This window comes from Oncorhynchus masou, chromosome 1 (assembly GCF_036934945.1).
Source record: "Oncorhynchus masou masou isolate Uvic2021 chromosome 1, UVic_Omas_1.1, whole genome shotgun sequence".
In the NCBI taxonomy this organism is placed as follows: Eukaryota; Metazoa; Chordata; class Actinopteri; order Salmoniformes; family Salmonidae; genus Oncorhynchus; species Oncorhynchus masou.
Window position 1 is genome coordinate 68,768,158 of NC_088212.1, and position 19,952 is coordinate 68,788,109.

The 19,952-nt window shown below is 43.2% G+C and overlaps 1 protein-coding gene across 3 annotated transcripts in view; it reads left to right on the forward strand.

Annotated features, from left to right (window-relative positions):
* LOC135549149 (disintegrin and metalloproteinase domain-containing protein 10-like) overlaps window positions 1-19,952 on the forward strand; it is a 105,411-nt gene that overhangs the window by 62,762 nt on the left and 22,697 nt on the right. For all 3 annotated transcript variants that reach the window (XR_010456950.1, XM_064979197.1, XM_064979205.1), the window contains 2 exons: window positions 5,023-5,141; window positions 18,504-18,662. Coding sequence is in view for 2 of the 3 variants with exons in the window: in XM_064979197.1 (XP_064835269.1) it covers window positions 5,023-5,141; window positions 18,504-18,662 (278 nt within the window). In the remaining variant the exon portion in view is untranslated. The remainder of the gene's footprint in view (window positions 1-5,022; window positions 5,142-18,503; window positions 18,663-19,952) is intronic.

Sequence of the window (19,952 nt, forward strand, 5' to 3'; positions counted from 1 at the left end):
TGGTGCATGGGGCTGCCACAGGAACCACCAGGCTGGGGAAACCTTCAGGAGGCTTGGTGTTAGGAGGAGGCACCTGAAGGACCGGGCTGTGGGGGAGCACTGGAGCTCTGGTGCGCAACCTTGGCACCACTTTCCCATGCTGGACAACCACTCTAGCCCGGACCCTCCAGAGTGCAGGCACAGGTTGAACCGGGCTGTGGGTAAGCACGGGAGATCTCGTGCTTACTACGCGCACCTCTCCCTTTGGCTCCACTCCCACATTTGCCCGGCACGAGCGGAGCGCAGGCAGAGGACGCACTGCACTCTCCCAGCGCCCCGGAGACACAGCACGCAGAGCCGGCGCAGGATACCCTGGACCAAAACTGTGTACCGGCGACCAGACCCGCTGAGCAGGCACCATACGCCCTGGCTCGATGCCCACACGACACTCTCGGGGGGCTGCCCTATAGCGCACCGGGCTATGGACACGTACTGGCGACACCGTGCGTTTAACCGCATAACACGGTGCCTGACCAGTAACGCGCTGCTTATAATAAGCACGAGGAGTGAGCTCAGGTCTGCTACCTGGCTTAGCTCCACACCTCGTGTGCCCCCCCAAAAAAAATTTGGGGGGCTGCCTCTCGTACCTGTTGCACTGCCGTGCTGGCTTCGCCAACCTCATTCTCCTGTAACCTTCCTTGCACTGCTCCATCGAATCCCATGCGGGCTCCGGCACTCTCCCTGGGTCGACCGCCCACCTGTCTATCTCCTCCCAAGTTGTGTAGTCCAGACTCTGCTCCCATGTCCCGAAATCCTGACCTCGCTGTTGCTGTTCCTGCTGCTGCCTCTGTTCCTTCTCCTGCTGCTGCTCTTGCTGCAGCTGCTGTTTACCACGCCGCTTGGTCCTGTTGTGGTGGGTGATTCTGTCAGGGTTTTCCTGTGGTGAAGTAGGAGGACAAAACACAGCGTGGTTATATTGATTCATGTTTAATAAAAACAGATAAACATGAACACTACAAAACAATAAACGTGGAAAACCAAAAACAGCCCTATCTGGTGCAAAACACAGAGACAGGAACAATCACCCACAAACACACAGTGAAACCCAAGCTACCTAAGTATGCTTCTCAATCAGAGACAACTAATGACACCTGCCTCTGATTGAGAACCATACTAGGCCGAAACATAGAAATACCCCAAAACATAGAAAAACAAACATAGACTGCCCACCCAACTCACGCCCTGACCATACTAAATAAATACAAAACAAAGGAAATAAAGGTCAGAACGTGACACATTTTTTAAAAATTATCTTTCAAATGAGTAGTTTAATCTAACTGCTTAACTATTTATCTGTACAAGGAATTGTATGTGTTTTCATTTTTAATCTTTACAGGAAAATGCTTCGGGCACTATCGATATGTGCAGACATTTCACTGCAACTAATCTAGAAGGAAAAGCTGTGTACATTTGCAAATACTGTGCCAAATCATATGTGAAGAATGCAACAAAATGCAGAATCATCTGGCCATGTGCATAAAGTTCCCTCATCCCTCACAACAAAGCAACCTCTGACAAAAGTCCCTCTACTTCTATTTGAGGTGAAAATGATGAATCAGACACCTTTACGATAGCAATAGCTCATGGTCCTCCTGGAATCAGAAGTGTTTTTTGTTGTTGACTCAATGGCGGAATGTTGTCAGAGAAATGCTGATGAATGTCTTGCTCGAGCTGTGTATGCAACTGGTTCACCTCTGCTCACAGGCTATGTGTATTGGAAGAGATTTCTGAATGTTCTTCGCCCAGCATACACCCCTCCAACCAGACATGCTTATCTACTCATTTGCTGGATGCAGAGTTCAACAGAGTTCAAGTGAAGTTCAAGCAAATCACAGAAAGCAGACTGTGTTGCAATCATCTCTGATGGGTGGTCGAATGTTCGTGGGCAAGGAATAATGAACAACATCTCCACCCCTCAACCAGTATTCTACAAAAGCACAGACACAAGTGACAACAGACACACCGGTCTCTACATTGCAGATGAGCTGAAGGCAGTCATCAATGACCTTGTACCACAGAAGGTATTTGCACTGGTGACAGACAATGCTGCGAACATAAAGACTGCTTGGTCTAACTTGGAGACGTCCTACCCTCACATCACACCCATTGGCTGTGCTGCTCATGCATTGAATCTGCTCCTCAAGGACATCACGGTACTGAAAACAATGGATACAGTCCACAGGAGAGCCAAGGAAATGGTTAGATATGTGAAGGGTCATCAAGTTATAGCAGCAACGTGAGAAGAATAAGTGCACCACATGGAAGCTACCCAGCAACGCCCGTGGGGTGGTGGTGTCATCATGTTTGACAGTCTCCTGGAGGGGAAGGAGTCTCCAAGAAATGGCCATATCACAGTCTGCCGATATGGACAGCCCAATGAAGAGGATCCTCCTGGATGTATTTTGGGGGAACGTGGTAAGCAGACTGAAACTTATAGCACTAGCTGTTGCACGGATTGAGAGAGACAATGCATCCTGTCAGCTGTTCAGACTCTGCTTGCAGATGTGAGAGAAGAAATCCGTACTGCCCTGCTCACCTTGTCTTCTCCGCACAAGCTTTTTTCCAGATGCCCCAAACAATCGGAAAGGGGATTCATCAGAGAAAATAACTTCACCCCAGTCCTCAGCAGTCCAATCCCTGTACCTTTTGCAGAATATCAGTTTGTCCCTTATGTTTTTCTTGGAGAGAAGTGGCTTCTTTGTTGCCGTTCCTGACACCAGGCCATCCTCTAAAAGTCTTCGCCTCACTGTGCGTGCAGATACTCACACCTGCCTGCTGCCAATCCTGAGTAAGCTCTGTACTGGTGGTGCCCCGATCCCACAGCTGAATCAACTTTAGGAGACGGTCCTGGCGCTTGCTGGACTTTCTTGGGCACCCTGAAGCCTTCTTCACAACAATTGAACCGCTCTCCTTGAAGTTCTTGATGATCCAATAAATGGTTGATTTAGGTGCAATCTTACTGGCAGCAATATTCTTGCCTGTGAAGCCATTTTTGTGCAAAGCAATGATGACGGCACAGAGTGATCTCCAGCCTTGTCCTCATCAACACTCACACCTGTGTTAACGAAATGTTTTTGGGGGATTCAGATAATTTGCATGGCAAAGAGGGACTTTGCAATTAATTGTAATTCATCTGATCATAACATTCTGGAGTATATGCAAATTGCCATCATACAAACTTTGAAAATTAATATTTGTGTCATTCTCAAAACTTTTGGCCACGACTGGACATTTTAAATGGTTTTCATATACATTTGCATATATTTCTGTTAATTCCTGTTAATTCCCATGATAAGTTTCCACCTCTGAATATTCCCCAAAAGTGCAACCCAAGTTGTGATACAGCCTGGATTCGAACCAGGGTGTCTGTAGTGACGCCTCTAGCACTGAGATGCAGTGCCTTAGACTGCTGCAACACTGGGGAGCTCAAATACAGTCCTGTATGCATTCACTTTATTTGCTAACACAGTCAATAGCCTCATCTTTATGGACTCACACAGATGTAACCTACGAGTCTGTTCCATTTCATATCCTATTCACATGGATTAAGAGCCAGGATATTAAGATTATGATTCATGACTCATCCTGAATAATGGTTGTTGAAACAGAGTAATAATGTCTATCACTTAAGGCCTTCCCACACTGTATGTGCGATGTAAAAAAAAATGTTAAAATCAACCTGGACAGATTTTATGATTTGCTTCAGTTCTGTCGTCACATTCTGCGATTGGCTTGCGAGGTTGTCAGCCTGCAGCTGTGTATTTGATCTGCACATGTGCCAGAACCAGCAGCACAAGCCTCAAAGTGAGTTTGGTAAAAATGTAAGTATGCGTCATAGAAATAGTTTTCACATGCAAACTTCATATGTCCTAAACTTCCCCAAAATAACGTGGTCGCTGTGAGAGAATGTTTATTTTGATTGGGGATTTTGTGCATTTTTCAAAATCCCATCAAGTAGCCTTATATATATTTTTATTTTTTATTTTTTTATTCCTATTTCATGTAAACAAGATATTAGGAAAATTGTAAACGTTTAAGTCAAACGTATATTAATCTGACTATTCAAAATAGTCATATTATTGTGTGGCTGACCGTAACACCAGCCACAATATACGATAAAGGCTACATTTCTGCCTCCTCGTAGCTCATTGACTTCAGTCTCCAGCCCGGCACTGGGGGCCTGCTATGACCGCACGCAGTGGTACTTAATCGGCAGACCTAGACCCTGTCACACTGAACGAGCCAAGACGTCCGACAATAATTTACAACCTAAGAATTTGCCCACGACATGGATATTTAGTCTGGGAAAGCAAAATGGTGGCATAAAACGGCTTAAATCCTACAGTCTGTGCAGGACTTTGGCTACCTTCCTACTCTAATCAAACCCTATGGCTATATCACAACCGGCCATGATTGGTAGGCCCATAGGGCTGCACACAATTGGCCCAGCGTCATCCGGGTTTGGCCGGTGTAGGCCGTCATTGTAAATAAGAATTTGTTCTTAACTTGCTTGCCTAGTTTAAAAATATGGAGTTAATGATTTACTTGACCTGTGTTTTGATAAGAGACTGGTGTGATTCTCTGAAGGTCCCAGCCCAGGCATCTGAGTCATCAGGACTTTATTCCTGAACAATAAACTTGTGCTGCTGAACTATCTAAAAAATTTGCCTATCCATTTAAGATTTTTCTCAATTAAAAGCCATTTTCTATTGTCTCCACCGAGAGAAGTTGATGAAGACCCTATATGTCTATTTATTTAACCTTTTATTTTAATTTGCTGTGACCCTATGTGAAATGAAATGTCTTACAGCCAAGTAGTCTGTCAGTGTTGGGAGACACTGGGTTTGGTGTTGTTACTTGCCCTAATCTTTCTCCTGTCATTCTGGCTGCATACATCTTTACTGAACCATGAGCAGGAATGTTGGAGGCACTAAACAGGGTCTGGGTAGTGTAGTAATGTATTTTCATGTTCCTCTCTTGCAGGCATTTCAATCTGAGGATGAAGAGGGACACCAGCCTGTTCTCTCCAGACCTCAAGGTTGAGATATCAGGAGTGGAGGCGCCCTACGACCCCTCCCACATTTACACTGGAGAAATCTTCGGTAAGTCCAGCAATTATTTCTTGTGCACACAGACACAATTACTATAGTTACCAGGGAAACGCTTCCCGCATGCAATTTGATTATTTGCTTTTGCGTTGATCTGTGGTGTGTGGGTGTGCGCCAGTGTGTTGTTGTGGGTTTGGTAGCGTTGGTGGGCTGGAGTTGTGCTTTTGAACGTTGTTAATGGATATCATTCTCCACTCCACTCTTTGTCTGTGTGTGTGGTGTGCGTGCATATACGTTTGGAGAATGTGTTAGTCACGTTCCAGCCTCACATCCTCAGGATCCTCCCCATGCCTGCAGCAGAGCTCACATGTAACACAAGGGAAAACAAGGCCAAGGTGTGTCTGTCCGGTCATGTGACGTGGTGTGTTTGTGTGAAGCTCTCAGATCCCAGCGGGCTCATCTCCACTCCCACCTCATCATTCTCAGATGCTGTCATCTCTCTTATCCTCTGCTGAACAGACTGTAATTCAAATCAGACTTCACTGGAGCAACACTTCTCATCTCTATCAAATGGAAATCTTGAGATCTGTTTCCTTTTAGAGAAGCAGCACTGTGTCGTTCCAAGGACGACGATGTTGTAGCCATTTCTCAGATGTGATTTGTAATGCAATGGAAAGGTTTGTTCAGACCAAATATCCAGCTAGCTTTTTCTTGTCAATAATAAAGGTGGACATTCAAAGGTGAAAATGTAGATTAAGTCAGAATAACTGCATTTACCGCACTGATATATTCATTTATTTGCACAATTTCAGAATCAGAAATCTAAACGTTGAACTTCTGTAGTTGTGCTCTGCTGTAAAGGCCATACTCTTTGTGTCGCCTTTAATATCTCTGTGTTTAAAAATATATATATAATATAATTGTATTAAAAAAAATTACCCCGTTTCTTCCAATTTTCATGATATCCAATTGGTTGTTACAGTCTTGTCCCATCGCTGCAACGCCCTTAGGGACTCAGGAGAAGCAAAGGTCGAGAGCCATGCGTCCTCCGAAAACACGACCCTGCCAAGCCACACTGCTTCTTTTTAGAACCTCCTTTTCTCCTGTTTTTCAGACTTTTTAAAATGTTCCTTTTCTCCCCAATTTTGTGGTATCCAATTGTTAGTAGTTACTATCTTGTCTCATCGCGACAACTCCCGTGTGGTCTTTGGGAGAGACGAAGGTCGAAAGCCATGCGTCTGCTAAGATCCTATTACAGTGATGTCATAATAGCACCACTCATTTGCTGTGCGCCAGCTATATTTCCATCCAATTGGAATATTTCATGCAAATATTCAAAAATCTAGATGAAGAAAATGTGCACATTTTCCCACCAGTGGTGTGTTTCCACCAAACATACTTGTTGCAGCTAAAAACCAAGCCGCACTGATTCTTAACACAGCGCGCATCCAACCCGGACGCCAGCCGCACCAATGTGTCAGAGGAAACACTGTGCACCTGGCGACCTGGTGAGCACTGCTCCCGGCCCACCACAGGAGTCGCTAGTGCGTGATGAGACAAGGATATCCCTACCGGCGAAGCCCTGTTTTTCAGACATTTTAACATGTCTGCTAAGATCCTATTACAGTGATGTCATAAAAGCCCCACTCATTTGCTGTGCACTAGCTAGATTTCCATCCAATTGGAATATTTCATGCAAATATTCAAAAATCTGGATGAAGAAAATGTGCACATTTTCCCACCAGTGGTGTGTTTCCACCAAACATACTTGTTGCAGATAAAAATCTGTGAATTAAAATTTTCATGTACCAAATAAAAATCTAAAGTTCAATGTAGTGATGCACCGATATTACATTTTTTCCCTATACCGATATCCAATATTTTCCTTGCTAAAACAACAGATACCTAAAACTGATATTTCAAATTTTAGCGGCCTTTTTAAGCATTCTAATACAGTTAAATAGTTAAAACACACACATGGACGCAGCGGTCTAAGGCACTGCATCTCAGTGCAAGAGGCGTCACTACAGCCTCTCGTTCGAATCCAGGCTCTATCACATCCGGCTGTGATTGGGAGTCCCATAGTGCGGCGCATAATTGGCCCAGCGTCGCTCAGGTTTGGCTGGGGTAGGCCGTTATTGTAAATAAGAATGTTTTTAACTGACTTGCCTAGTTAAAAAAGGTTACACACACACTGATTTACGTATGTTCCCATTACCAGTCAAACATAATAAAAACCTATTTCTTTCACTTACTTGCTGTGCTGTTATGATGATCATTTGTTCAAGCATTTCATTTTCAACCAGGATTTATATGGAACGCCATTTGGGTCTTTGCGTGTTAAAAAAGATACACGTCAAAAGATAACACTACGTGACATGTCAAATAACAACATAATCCGTTTCAATAGCTATAGTTAGCTAGCTAACTAGTTAATCCTAATAACCCTAATTTATAAGACCGTTCTTATTTGATTATTGGTGGTCAGACCCATCTATGTGAAGCTAGCCACAATAAGGATTAGCCACAATAGTGGACTTTGGGGTTAGCCTTCAAAAAGTATGGCATAATTCTGTTTGCATTCATTTGCATCGCTATCAATTACATACTTTTATTTTTAAGGCAAACCGCAAATTCCACTTGTGCCTAATCCTTATTGTGGCTAGCTTCACAACACATTACCCAGTCCGAGCCTCACTAGACAGATAAAGCTGGCTGGCTGCTTATAACGTTAGCTTTGGGCAACAGGGTTAAGTAGCTGGCTAGCTATTTGTTTTCATGAACTGAAGTTCAATATTAATATGCGAACAACAAGTGGCAACCTAGCTAATACTTACTCACAAGGATTCCTAAATCCTTGCTAAGAATAATTAAAATGGTCATTGTTTTCAGGCTGGTTGTAATTAGTGCTAGCTAGGTACCCCAGAAGTTGCGGTCAAACAAATTATGCTTTATTACTAGCTCTGTTCGTGGCCAGTGTTTGCTTGTTTGCAGACTTTATTTGTACATATTTGACAGTGCTACTGTATCTTTTTTTGACACGCAAAGATCCAAACGGCGTTCCATAGTTTGTATGTTGTGAAGCTACAAGCATTGACGCTATTACTGTCTTATTCCGGTAGGGCAACATCTGGAAAATAGTGCACTTGGTAGTGTGTACCGGTGTTCGACCAGTCGGCGAAAGCCAACTTCACCCACGATGGAAAACGGTTGATTGTCAAGGGCAGTGAATTCCATTATCTTGGCTTTAATGGATTTCGGCTATGAGTTGTCTCGCTGAAGTTTTCTTACTCTTTCAAATGACTGCTCGACTTGTTCACTGCTCGATCCACACAGCAGAGATTTTGGACTTGGTTAGGGATGCTGTGTTGCACGAGTAACGCAACATTTTTACGTGGCTTCATTACGTCATGTACCTACGTTATATAGGTATGCACGGCAGCTTTGACATTGGTTTTTAACATTGGCGTTAAACAAGACATTCACCTATACCGATGTTGGCATTGTTAGCCAATATCGCCCGATTCCGATATGTTCACTGACTATATCGCACATCCCTAGTTCAATGTGTTTCCAGTGCATTTTCAACTCTTGTGATCGTTTTGTCACAAACTGGTGCGATAAATAGTAAATGTGCCTACACTGGTCTCGCAGATGGTCTACAATGCGAGTAGGCAAGTCATTACATTTACATTTAAGTCATTTAGCAGACGCTCTTATCCAGAGCGACTTACAAATTGGTGAATTCACCTTCTGACATCAGTGGAACAGCCACTTTACAATAGTGCATCTAAATCATTTAAGGGGGGGTGAGAAGGATTGCTTTATCCTATCCTAGGTATTCCTTGAAGAGGTGGGGTTTCAGGTGTCTCCGGAAGGTGGTGATTGACTCCGCTGTCCTGGCGTCGTGAGGGAGTTTGTTCCACCATTGGGGGGCCAGAGCAGCGAACAGTTTTGACTGGGCTGAGCGGTAGTCCGCATGATGAGATGATTAAGAATAAGAGCTAGAATATTTTTTTGTCAAGCATCGGTCATCATGTTACCAGAATAAGACCCTCAATATTTATTGGAAAGGAGCATCAAACTCATCACTGTGCCCTTTCACCACGCTGTGAAGTTCATTAGCAGCCTAATAAACTGCATGGTTTCCCAAGTCGTAGTGGGAGGACCACACACCATATCATCTCGTGACACCAAGTTTACTTCAATATTATGGTTATTATATCAACATTTGCGCATAATGGCATTTCTACCGCCATTTCGTGCATAATTAATTTTAGACACAAAGATCCCACCTGTCGAACAAACGCATGATCTGTAGGCATTTATAAACTTTTATCGAGACATCCAGTTTCCATCACAGCTGTTGTGATTTTTTAAATATACACGGTATGCCTTTACTCGCATAAAAACTGGATGGAAACGTGGTTACTGATAAGTTTAATTGCCAGACTCACTCTGGCTTACTTAGGGAATAATTAGAATAGTCAGAAGATGATGTTCATGTTTACTGAGGCCTTGATGTATGACAGAGAACCTTAGGCTTAACTAAATCAAATCTAAACCCTTGCTCCCCCCATTATTTTTGTATGTGGACAGTTTCCCATACAAGAGATGATACACTGCAAGGAACACGTAATATTGTCCTCAAAGACCATGTTCCCCAAGCTTGATGAGCTTTTTGGCAGTTGCTAATCTTCAGAGAAATAGTGGTCGTGTAATCATCATGCAATCACGCTTCAGCAAGCAAGGCCGCTTGCCAAAGGCATAATTGCTGCAATAACAAAGGTTACCAAAATGTAATACTCTAGAATACTGCAATTAGGGATAAAGATTGCACTCAGAGTTGAATTGCAGTAAGTGGCAACATCTTTCTCTTCTCAACCCTTTTCTGTCTAATACAGTGCCTTCCGAAAGTATTCATATCCTTTGACTTATTCCACGTTTTGTTGTGTTCCTGCCTGGATCAAAAACCTATTAAATACACACAATGACAAAGTGAAAATGTTTTCCTTTTTTTTTTTGCAAATGTATTAAATTAAATACAAATATTTAACATCCTTGAGTGTCACGATCGTCTGAATGAATGGACCAAGGCGCAGCGTACTTAGAGTTCCTCATGTATAATAAATATGAAACTCACCATAAACAATACATTCGAAAACGAAACGTGACGTTCTGAGCTGCTCATAGGCAGCTACACAAAAACAAGATCCCACAAAAAAACAGTGGGAAAAGGCTGCCTAAATATGATCACCAATCAGAGACAACGAGAGACAGCTGCCTCTGATTGGGAACCATACCAGGCCAACATAGAAATGAAAAAACTAGACTACCTACCCTAGTCACACCATGACCTAACCAAAATAGAGAATTAAAAGGATCTCTAAGGTCAGGGTGTGACACTGAGTCAATACATGTAATAATCACCTTTGGCAGCGCTTACAGCTGGGAGTCTTAAAGAGCTTTTGGATTGTACAATATTTGCACATTATTTTGTTTAAAATTCTTCGAACTCTGTCAAATTGGCCGTTGATCTTTGCTAGACAGCCATTTTCAAGTCTTGCCATAGATTCTCAAGTCTGTGACTAGGCCACTCAAGAACATTCAAGGTAGTGTTGGTAAGAAAACTCCAGTGTAAATTTGGTCTTGTGTGAATTTGTCTCCCAGTGTCTATTGGGAAGCAGACTGATCCAGGATTTCCTCTAGGATTTTGCCTGTGCTTAGCTCTATTCCCTTTCTTTTTATCCTAAATAACTTCCTAGTCATTGCCGATGACCAGCGTACCTATAACATGATGCAGCCACCACCATGCTTGAAAATTTATAGTGATACTCAGTGATGTGTCGTGTTGGATTTTCCCCAAACGCTTTGTATTCAGGACATGAAGTTAATTTCTTTGCCACGTTGTTTGCTGTTTGACTTTATTGCCTTATTGTAAACGCGTTTTGGAATATTTGTATTCTGTACAGGCTTCTTTGTTTCTTTTCACTCTCATTTAGGTTAGTATTGTAGAGTAACTAAAATGTTGTTGATCCATCCTCAGTTTTCACCAATCACAGCCATTGAACTTGAACTGTTTTAATGTCACCATTGGCCTCATAGTGAAATGCCTGAGTGGTTTTCTTATTCTCCAGAAACTGAGTTAGGAAGGATGCCTGTATCTTTTGTAGTGGCTCTTTGTATTGCTACTAGCGATGCACATACATTACATTTTTTGCCTATTACCGATATCCTATATTTTCCTTAAAAATAAATTAAATCGATATTAAACATTTTTGCGGACGTTTAACTTTTTAACTGTACTAGAATGCTTAACATGCACGTAGACACAGCGGTTTAAGGCACTGCATCTCAGTGCAAGAGATATCGCTACAGTCCCTGGTTCGAATCCAGGCTGTATCACATCCGGCCGTGATTGGGAGACCCATAGGGCGGCGCACAATTGGCCCAGCGTCTTTCAGGTTTGGCTGGGGTAGGCCGTCATTGTAAATAAGAATTTGTTCTGTAACGGATCTAGTTAAGTAAAGGTTGCACGCGCGCGCACACACACACAAACACACTGACCAAAAAGTTATTTTGTTGGCATTTACGTATGTCCCCATTACCAGTAAAACATCATCAAAACCTATTTATTTCACTTACTTGCTGTGCTGTTTCGTTGTTCATTTGTTTAGTCGTTTCATTCTCTTCCAGGATTTCATCATACAGTGCCTTGCAAAAGTATTCGGCCCCTTGAACTTTGCGACCTTTTGCCACATTTCAGGCTTCAAACAGAAAGATATAAAACTGTATTTTTTTTGTGAAGACTCAACAACAAGTGGGACACAATCATGAAGTGGAACGACATTTATTGGATATTTCAAACTTTTTTAACAAATCAAAAACTGAAAAATTGGGCGTGCAAAATTATTCAGCCCCTTTACTTTCAGTGCAGCAAACTCTCTCCAGAAGTTCAGTGAGGATCTCTGAACGATCCAATGTTGACCTAAATGACTAATGATGATAAATACAATCCACCTGTGTGTAATCAAGTCTCCGTATAAATGCACCTGCACTGTGATAGTCTCAGAGGTCCATTAAAAGCGCAGAGAGCATCATGAAGAACAAGGAACACACAAGGCAGGTCCGAGATACTGTTGTGAAGAAGTTTAAAGCCGGATTTGGATACAAAAAGATTTCCCAAGCTTTAAACATCCCAAGGAGCACTGTGCAAGCGATAATATTGAAATGGAAGGAGTATCAGACCACTGCAAATCTACCAAGACCTGGCCGTCCCTCTAAACTTTCAGCTCATACAAGGAGAAGACTGATCAGAAATGCAGCCAAGAGGCCCATGATCACTCTGGATGAACTGCAGAGATATACAGCTGAGGTGGGAGACTCTGTCCATAGGACAACAATCAGTCGTATATTGCACAAATCTGGCCTTTATGGAAGAGTGGCAAGAAGAAAGCCATTTCTTAAAGATATCCATAAAAAGTGTTGTTTAAAGTTTGCCACAAGCCACCTGGGAGACACACCAAACATGTGGAAGAAGGTGCTCTACTCAGATGAAACCAAAATTGAACTTTTTGGCAACAATGCAAAACGTTATGTTTGGCGTAAAAGCAACACAGCTCATCACCCTGAACACACCATACCCACTGTCAAACATGGTGGTGGCAGCATCATGGTTTGGGCCTGCTTTTCTTCAGCAGGGACAGGGAAGATGGTTAAAATTGATGGGAAGATGGATGGAGCCAAATACAGGACCATTCTGGAAGAAAACCTGATGGAGTCTGCAAAAGACCTGAGACTGGGACGGAGATTTGTCTTCCAACAAGACAATGATCCAAAACATAAAGCAAAATCTACAATGGAATGGTTCAAAAATAAACATATCCAGGTTTTAGAATGGCCAAGTCAAAGTCCAGACCTGAATCCAATCGAGAATCTGTGGAAAGAACTGAAAACTGCTGTTCACAAATGCTCTCCATCCAACCTCACTGAGCTCGAGCTGTTTTGCAAGGAGGAATGGGAAAAAATTTCAGTCTCTCGATGTGCAAAACTGATAGAGACATACCCCAAGCGACTTACAGCTGTAATCGCAGCAAAAGGTGGCGCTACAAAGAATTAACTTAAGGAGGTTGAATAATTTTGCACGCCCAATTTTTCAGTTTTTGATTTGTTAAAAAAGTTTGAAATATCCAATAAATGTCGTTCCACTTCATGATTATGTCCCACTTGTTGTTGATTCTTCACAAAAACACAGTTTTATATCTTTATGTTTGAAGCCTGAAATGTGGCAAAAGGTCGCAAAGTTCAAGGGGCCGAATACTTTTGCAAGGCACTGTACATGTCAAGCAGTGAAGTTTCAGCACTGTCTGTCCATAGCCACTCTTCTTCAGTGCGCACTGTCACTGTGTCCATTTCCATCTTGTCCAGCTGTGTATGTAACATTTCACGTAAACCCTGTTTCTTGTCTGCATCGAAGTATCGGCCCTTGTACATTGCATCGAGCATGGTGGCGACACAGTAAAGAGAGAATGCCTGTTGAGCAGGCATTTCAATGCCATGGCAGAGGGTATCACGTCTGCTGCAGGCGCAGTTGATGAGCTTATTTCTCAAGTCAGTTGTTCGACTGGAGCTAGCCAGTGGGTTCGTGTTTCAAACATGTTCTCAAATGCCATTGAAATGGCAGCAGCGGTATGACAACCAGCATGTTTATGAGCATGAAATACGACTTTCCTCAGTACGAAATCCTCGACGACCCACTGTGCTGTCAGACTCAGCATGCTCATGGGGCTGATATCGCTGGTCCGAATGTCAGTCATGGAGCTCATAGCAGTGACGCTATTACTGCCAAAAATGAAAAATAGTGCACTTGGTAGTGTGTACCGGTGCTTGACCAGTCGACGAAAGCCAACATCACCCACGACAGAGAACGGTTGCTTGTTATTAAGGGCAGTGAATGCCATTATCTTGGCTTTAATGGATTTCAGCTTTGAGTTGTTTCGCTGAAATGTTCTTACTCTTTCAATTGAGTGCTCAATCCACACAGCAGACATTGTGTGGGCTAGGTTAGGAATGCTGTGTTGCACATGTAATGCAAAATTTTACGTGCCGTTATTACGTCATGTACCAACGTTTATATAGGTATGCACGGTTGCTTTAACATCGGTTTTTAACATTGGCGTTAAACTAGACATCGGCCTATACCAATGTTGGCATTATTAGCTAATATCGTCCAATTCCGATATGTTCACCGATACATTATCTTGGCTTTAATTGATTTAGTTTTGAGTTGTCTTGCTGAAATGTCCTTACAATTTCAAATGACTGCTTGACTTGTTTTTTATTTTTAGGCCAGTTGAGAACAAATTCTCATTTACAACTGCGACCTAACCAAGATGAAGCAAAGCAGTGCGACACAAACAACAGCAGAGTTACACATAAACAAACGTACAGTCAATAACACAATAGAAAAATATAACTATAACAAGTGGCAACAGTGAGAGACTTATTTCTGGAAAGGTGGATTTTTAAAAGTAGATGCTGAAACTGTTTGGGCACAGACCTGGATAGTATGACAGAACTCTGCAGGCTATCTCTGCAGTGGGTTGTAACTTTGCCCCGTTTGGCAGTTGTATCTTGGCGGAGTGTGCTAAAGCAGTGAGTAAAACAAATTTAGGGAGGAGGCTCCTGATGTTAACATGCATGAAAGCAAGGCTTTTACGGTTACATAAGTCAACAAATGAGAGCGCCTGGGGAATAGGTGTGATGCTGGGGGCTACAGGGCCTGGGTTAACCTCTACATCGCCAGAGGAACAGAGGAGGAGTAGAACAAGGGTACGGCTAAAGGCTATAAGAACTGGTCGTCTAGTACTTTGGGAACAGAGAATGAAAAGGGCAGATTTCTGGGTGTAGTAGAATAGATTCAGGGCATAATTTACACACAAGAGTATGGTAGGATGTGAGTACAGTGGGGGTAAACCTAGGCATTGAGTGACAATGAGAGCTTGCATCTCTGGAGACACCAGCTAAGCCATGTGAGGTCTGCCCATGTGTGGGGTGTGTGATAAAAAAAGCTATTTAAGGCATGTTGAGCTGGGCTCTACAGTGAAATAGAACAATAACTAACTGAAACAGCAGAAGTGTGTACCGGTGCTTGACCAGTCAACGAAAGCCAAAATCACCCATTAAGGCCAGTGAATGCCATTATCTTGGCTTTAATGGATTTCAGCTTTGAGTTGTCTCGCTGAAATGTTCTTACTCTTTCAATTGAGTGCTCTATCCACACAGCAGACATTGTGGGCTCGGTTAGGAATGCTGTGTTGCACGTGTAGCTCCTACATTTTTTGTGGCGTCATTACGTCATGTACCTACGTTATATAGGTATGCACGTCAGCTTTGACATCGGTTTTGCACATCGGCATTAAACTAGACATCGGGCCGGTGTCGATGTTGCCATTTTTAGCTAATATCGTCCGATTTCGATATCTTCACCGATATATCGTGCATCCCTAATTGATACACAATCCAAAGTGCAATTTAATAACTTTCACCATGCTCAAAGCGATATTCAATGTCTGCTTTTTTTCCCCAATCTACTATTAGCTGCCCTTTGTGAGGCATTGGAAAACCTCCCTGGTCTTTGTGGTTAAATCTGTGTTTGAAATTCACTGCTTGATTGAGGGACCTTGTAGATAGTTGTATGTGTGTGGTACAGAGATAAAGTAGTTGTTCAAAAATCACGTTTAACACTGTTATTGCACACAGTTGGTTCATGCAACTTATTATGTGACTTGTTAAGCAAATGTTTACTCCTGAACTCATTTAGGCTTGCCATGACAGAGGTTTAATACTTATTGACATTTCAGGGTTTCATTTTTAATTAATAAACAAACCTTTAAAAAAACTTAATTCCACTTTTACATTATGGGGTATTGTGTGTAGGCAAGTGACCCAAAAATATAAATGTAATCCAATTTAAATTCAGGCTGTAACTTAACCAAATGAGGAAAAGGTCCAGGGGGTGAATGCTTTCTGAAGGCACTGTACATCTCCGGCCTTGTGTGTTGTGTTAAATGCAGTTGCTCATCAGTTGGCCTCTGCCTGATAATCGAAGAACCATGAACTGGAGGTAAATAGGTCATAACCCAAGTTCCATTCTCCCTTGAGTCCCTTTCTCCTCCACCTGTAGCTAATAGCTGTCTGTACTGGGATGGGAGAAGAACCCATCTGCTAGTGAAGTACTGTAAGCTAGTAGAGAGCCAGAGACCAGACCTCTCTATTATGTGTGATCAGATAGGCCTATACATTCATTTTCTCATTTGCCCCTCATAAAGACCAGCAGACTCCACTCTCCTTACTTTACATTAGCCCACTTAGCACTTTGGGGACCAGGCATTTTCATGTACTAAATTAGGTGGTTACCTTGGTCCCAGGCTACTGGAATTCCCATAAGTGGAGTGAAGCTGCTTGTTTCTGGACTGCAGTAGGGTTTCTGATTAGGTACAAGGGTAAAGAATATTCAATTTCCACTGTCTATACGGCCACATTAACCCAGCTCTCATTAGTGTTGCGTGTTCTTTTCTCTCCTTCTCTGATACAAAAGTCTTGTCAGTTGCCCTTGGGAAGCGCCGTATTCTCCTGGCTTAAACTAGGAATTTTTAGTACTCCCTTTGCTGAGGCTGTGAGGGTATCCGTGTCTGAGTTCTGAGCACTCCTTGGCACAATAATCAGACTTGATCCATATGTGCGCAGAGGATGGGTCTAACCCCTCTGCACTGGCCTTTCATGCCCAGATAAAGGGCTTCCTCTCTGGGAAAATGCGCTGTGCCTTCTGGAGATCAGAAGGGGGAATCTGTCCCTGAAATTATATCAAAACCATAGGGCCCTCTTTAATGTTACCAAGAGCTGCCCAGTATAAAACAACAGATTAAATTGGTCCTCGCTCTGATCTCCAAGCTGTCCGTGGGGAAAGTATTATTCATGTATTATTATGAAGAAAATGGGACAGCAGAAATGACACATGAAGTCATCTAAAGTGACAGTTATTACTGTCAATGAATGGTCTCAGCATAGCTCAACATTCCTTTCCCTAGTATCCTGCTGATTTTGTTTAGATGGAGGTAATCTAGTTTACAGTATTATTTTGAGCAAGCACCTCGGTTATTGACTGTGGTTTCCTATTACTCTAATCTAATATGTGCCTAATGTACAGCAGTACCATTAATGGAAAGCACTTTCTGTTTTTCTCACTTTCAGTATCAAAACTGCTACAAATACCAGTTAGTGTCCCATTGTTTTCTGACAAACTGCATGGCTGGGGCCTGGAAAAACCAGAGAGGACTCTGGGCCCTTGGAGCACAGACAGATATTTAGGGAGAAAGAGCTGGATGCTCCATGGGACAGCTGTGTGTTCTGCTGCTCTCGTTATCTCCAGCAGGAGAGCAGAGCAGACGGCCCCCAGCGGGCCTACTGGGCCTCTTTCCTCTGGAAACAGAAACCTAACTGGGGAGAGAGGCTGGCTGGCTGGCTGGTTGGCTGTGTTTCTCTGTCTACGCTAAACTGCAATGGTCCCTCAGGATAGCTATGAGACAAACGCTCCAACATTTTCACAACCAATACAGAACTGAGGAGAGCAGCAGACAAAATGAAGTTGGGCTTCCCTATCCTGAGGAAAACAAGTCTTATTCTCTCCCTGATTTAGTTCTCTTCTCCCATTGAGTTGCCAGTCATCTGTCCTTTTCAATTATAGCCCTCGAGAGTCTGCTGTTTTTATAACACAGGTTTAATTGGGAGTGGGAGTTTTTCTTCCAACCTGCATAGCTGCTGATGGAAAAGGTTTTTCAAGGCGCTTGCTCTTGACAAACACTGAATTGAAAACCATTCCTTTTCGTCGGCCAGACTTTCTCTGTCTGGTTCAAAGGCGGATGATGTTTAATAGACTCTGCTATGCCCTGACAGCGGTTTGTTTTATTCCCTCTTACTCCCTTTATCCTTCTTTCTCACTGGTTCCTTGATTCTTCAAGCTTTAGTTGTGCCTTTTGCGTAAGAAACTATTCTTTGGTTTTCCCTGACACTAACCAGAGTCCAAGCTCTTATTACTAAAGTCATTATTTGTCTGATTTCAAGGTCAGATGAGGGGAGCAGGGATGAGTCTTTATGATCCAGACAGACTGGGATATGTTTCGTTCCACCCTGACTCTGCCCAAGACAGTTTTCCCCCCAGGAACAGCTCACGGTCTACCGTCTGCTCAATGTCTAGAGCTGTGTGTGTGTGTGTCCGCATGATGTTCTGTTTGTCAGCTTGCATTGGTCTGTATGTTTTGAGTGTTTCTCTCACACATTGAGCATTGACTTTCGTCCTACCCCCAACTGACAAGAGGTGAGTTGACCACCCTTCCTGACCTTGTCTTTCTCCTCCAGGTGAGAAGGGCACTTTGACCCACGGCTCAGTGGTAGACGGCAGGTTTGAAGGCTTCATCCAGACCCACCAGGGCATGTACTACGTGGAGCCCTCGGAGAGGTACCTCAGAGACAAGGACGTGCCCTACCACTCAGTCATCTACCACGAGGGGGACATCAGTGAGTATACTTGATTCACTGCTCTCCTCTACCAGTCACCCTGCAGGTCTGCTGAAGTAATGGTGCCAACATCACAGCAATAAAATGAGTTCTACCTATTACATTAATGACAGCCATATTTTATGGACTTAAAGGACATGTTCTTTAATGCTTTTGCTATATTGATTCAGACAATATTGCCCATATACAGTATGACTCTGGGTGTGCGTATAAGTGTTGATAATTTTTTAGGGATCTAGCTTTAGAAATTAGGGGTTCATTATCCTATTCAGCAGTTGGAATACAATTTTGTTCCAAATAACACACATTTTGTGCAGGCAAAGATGGTTATTATTGGATACACAGTGGATGGCTTGTTAACACCACAGTATTGTCAGTGTTATTCGCTTTGAAAAGCAATTTTTTCCGTCATGAGCATGAAATGGATTGAATTGGCTGTAGCAGCTCTAAATAGCTTTACCATGGCTGTGCTCTTTTTAATTACAGTTGTGTTCAGCCACTGACAGCAATGACTAATCCATGCTGGCTCGTCTGTCCCAGCTTTTCTCTTTCCACCTCTGCTACATACACATCCCACCCTATCATAGAGAACAGTAGGCGTCACACTGTGACAGGACAGTGACTTTATGTAGTGACACTGAAAGGCAATTCTCTGCTGTAGGTATTTCTTGAGAGCAGCGATATGGACGATGATGGATGGATGAATGTGTGCCTAAATGGGCTGAAAGATGGGGGGGTGGGACAGGACAGGTTTCTCTAGGCTTGGAGGTAAGGTCTTCAAGGCTGTGGAGTGCATACTGAGCAGAGTGGAAGTCTACGGTTCAAGTACAATGCAGAGCTGTCAGAGGAGAGGTCTATCCAAGGGAAGTTTACATTGGGCATTTAGCCAGGAATAAGGTCAAGTTAAGGTCATGTCAGATGAACTGTGGAATGAGTCTAAGCCAGAGGAAGGGGAGCTGAGGAAGGTTGCACTGGGACACTGCGGAAAGACACACACACACAGGGGTTTGGGTTAGGCTGAGCCCTGATGATTGATGTGGAGTCAGGATGAGACACCAATTCCAGTGCCAGGGAGTGAGTGATCTTCCTTAGCAATCAGCCCACCAATTCCAGGTTGATCTGGGGTGTGGGTGTGGGCTAAGTTCCAGAGACCGCTGACCCCACTCCCATCCCAGTACAGGCCAGAGAGCAGCCCCCTCAGGCAGGCAGGGAGGAATCAGCGTGGAGGCCCACCCTGTGTTACTTGGCCCTCTTTTCCTCAGCTGGGTCTGATTCACAGCCAGCCTGCCT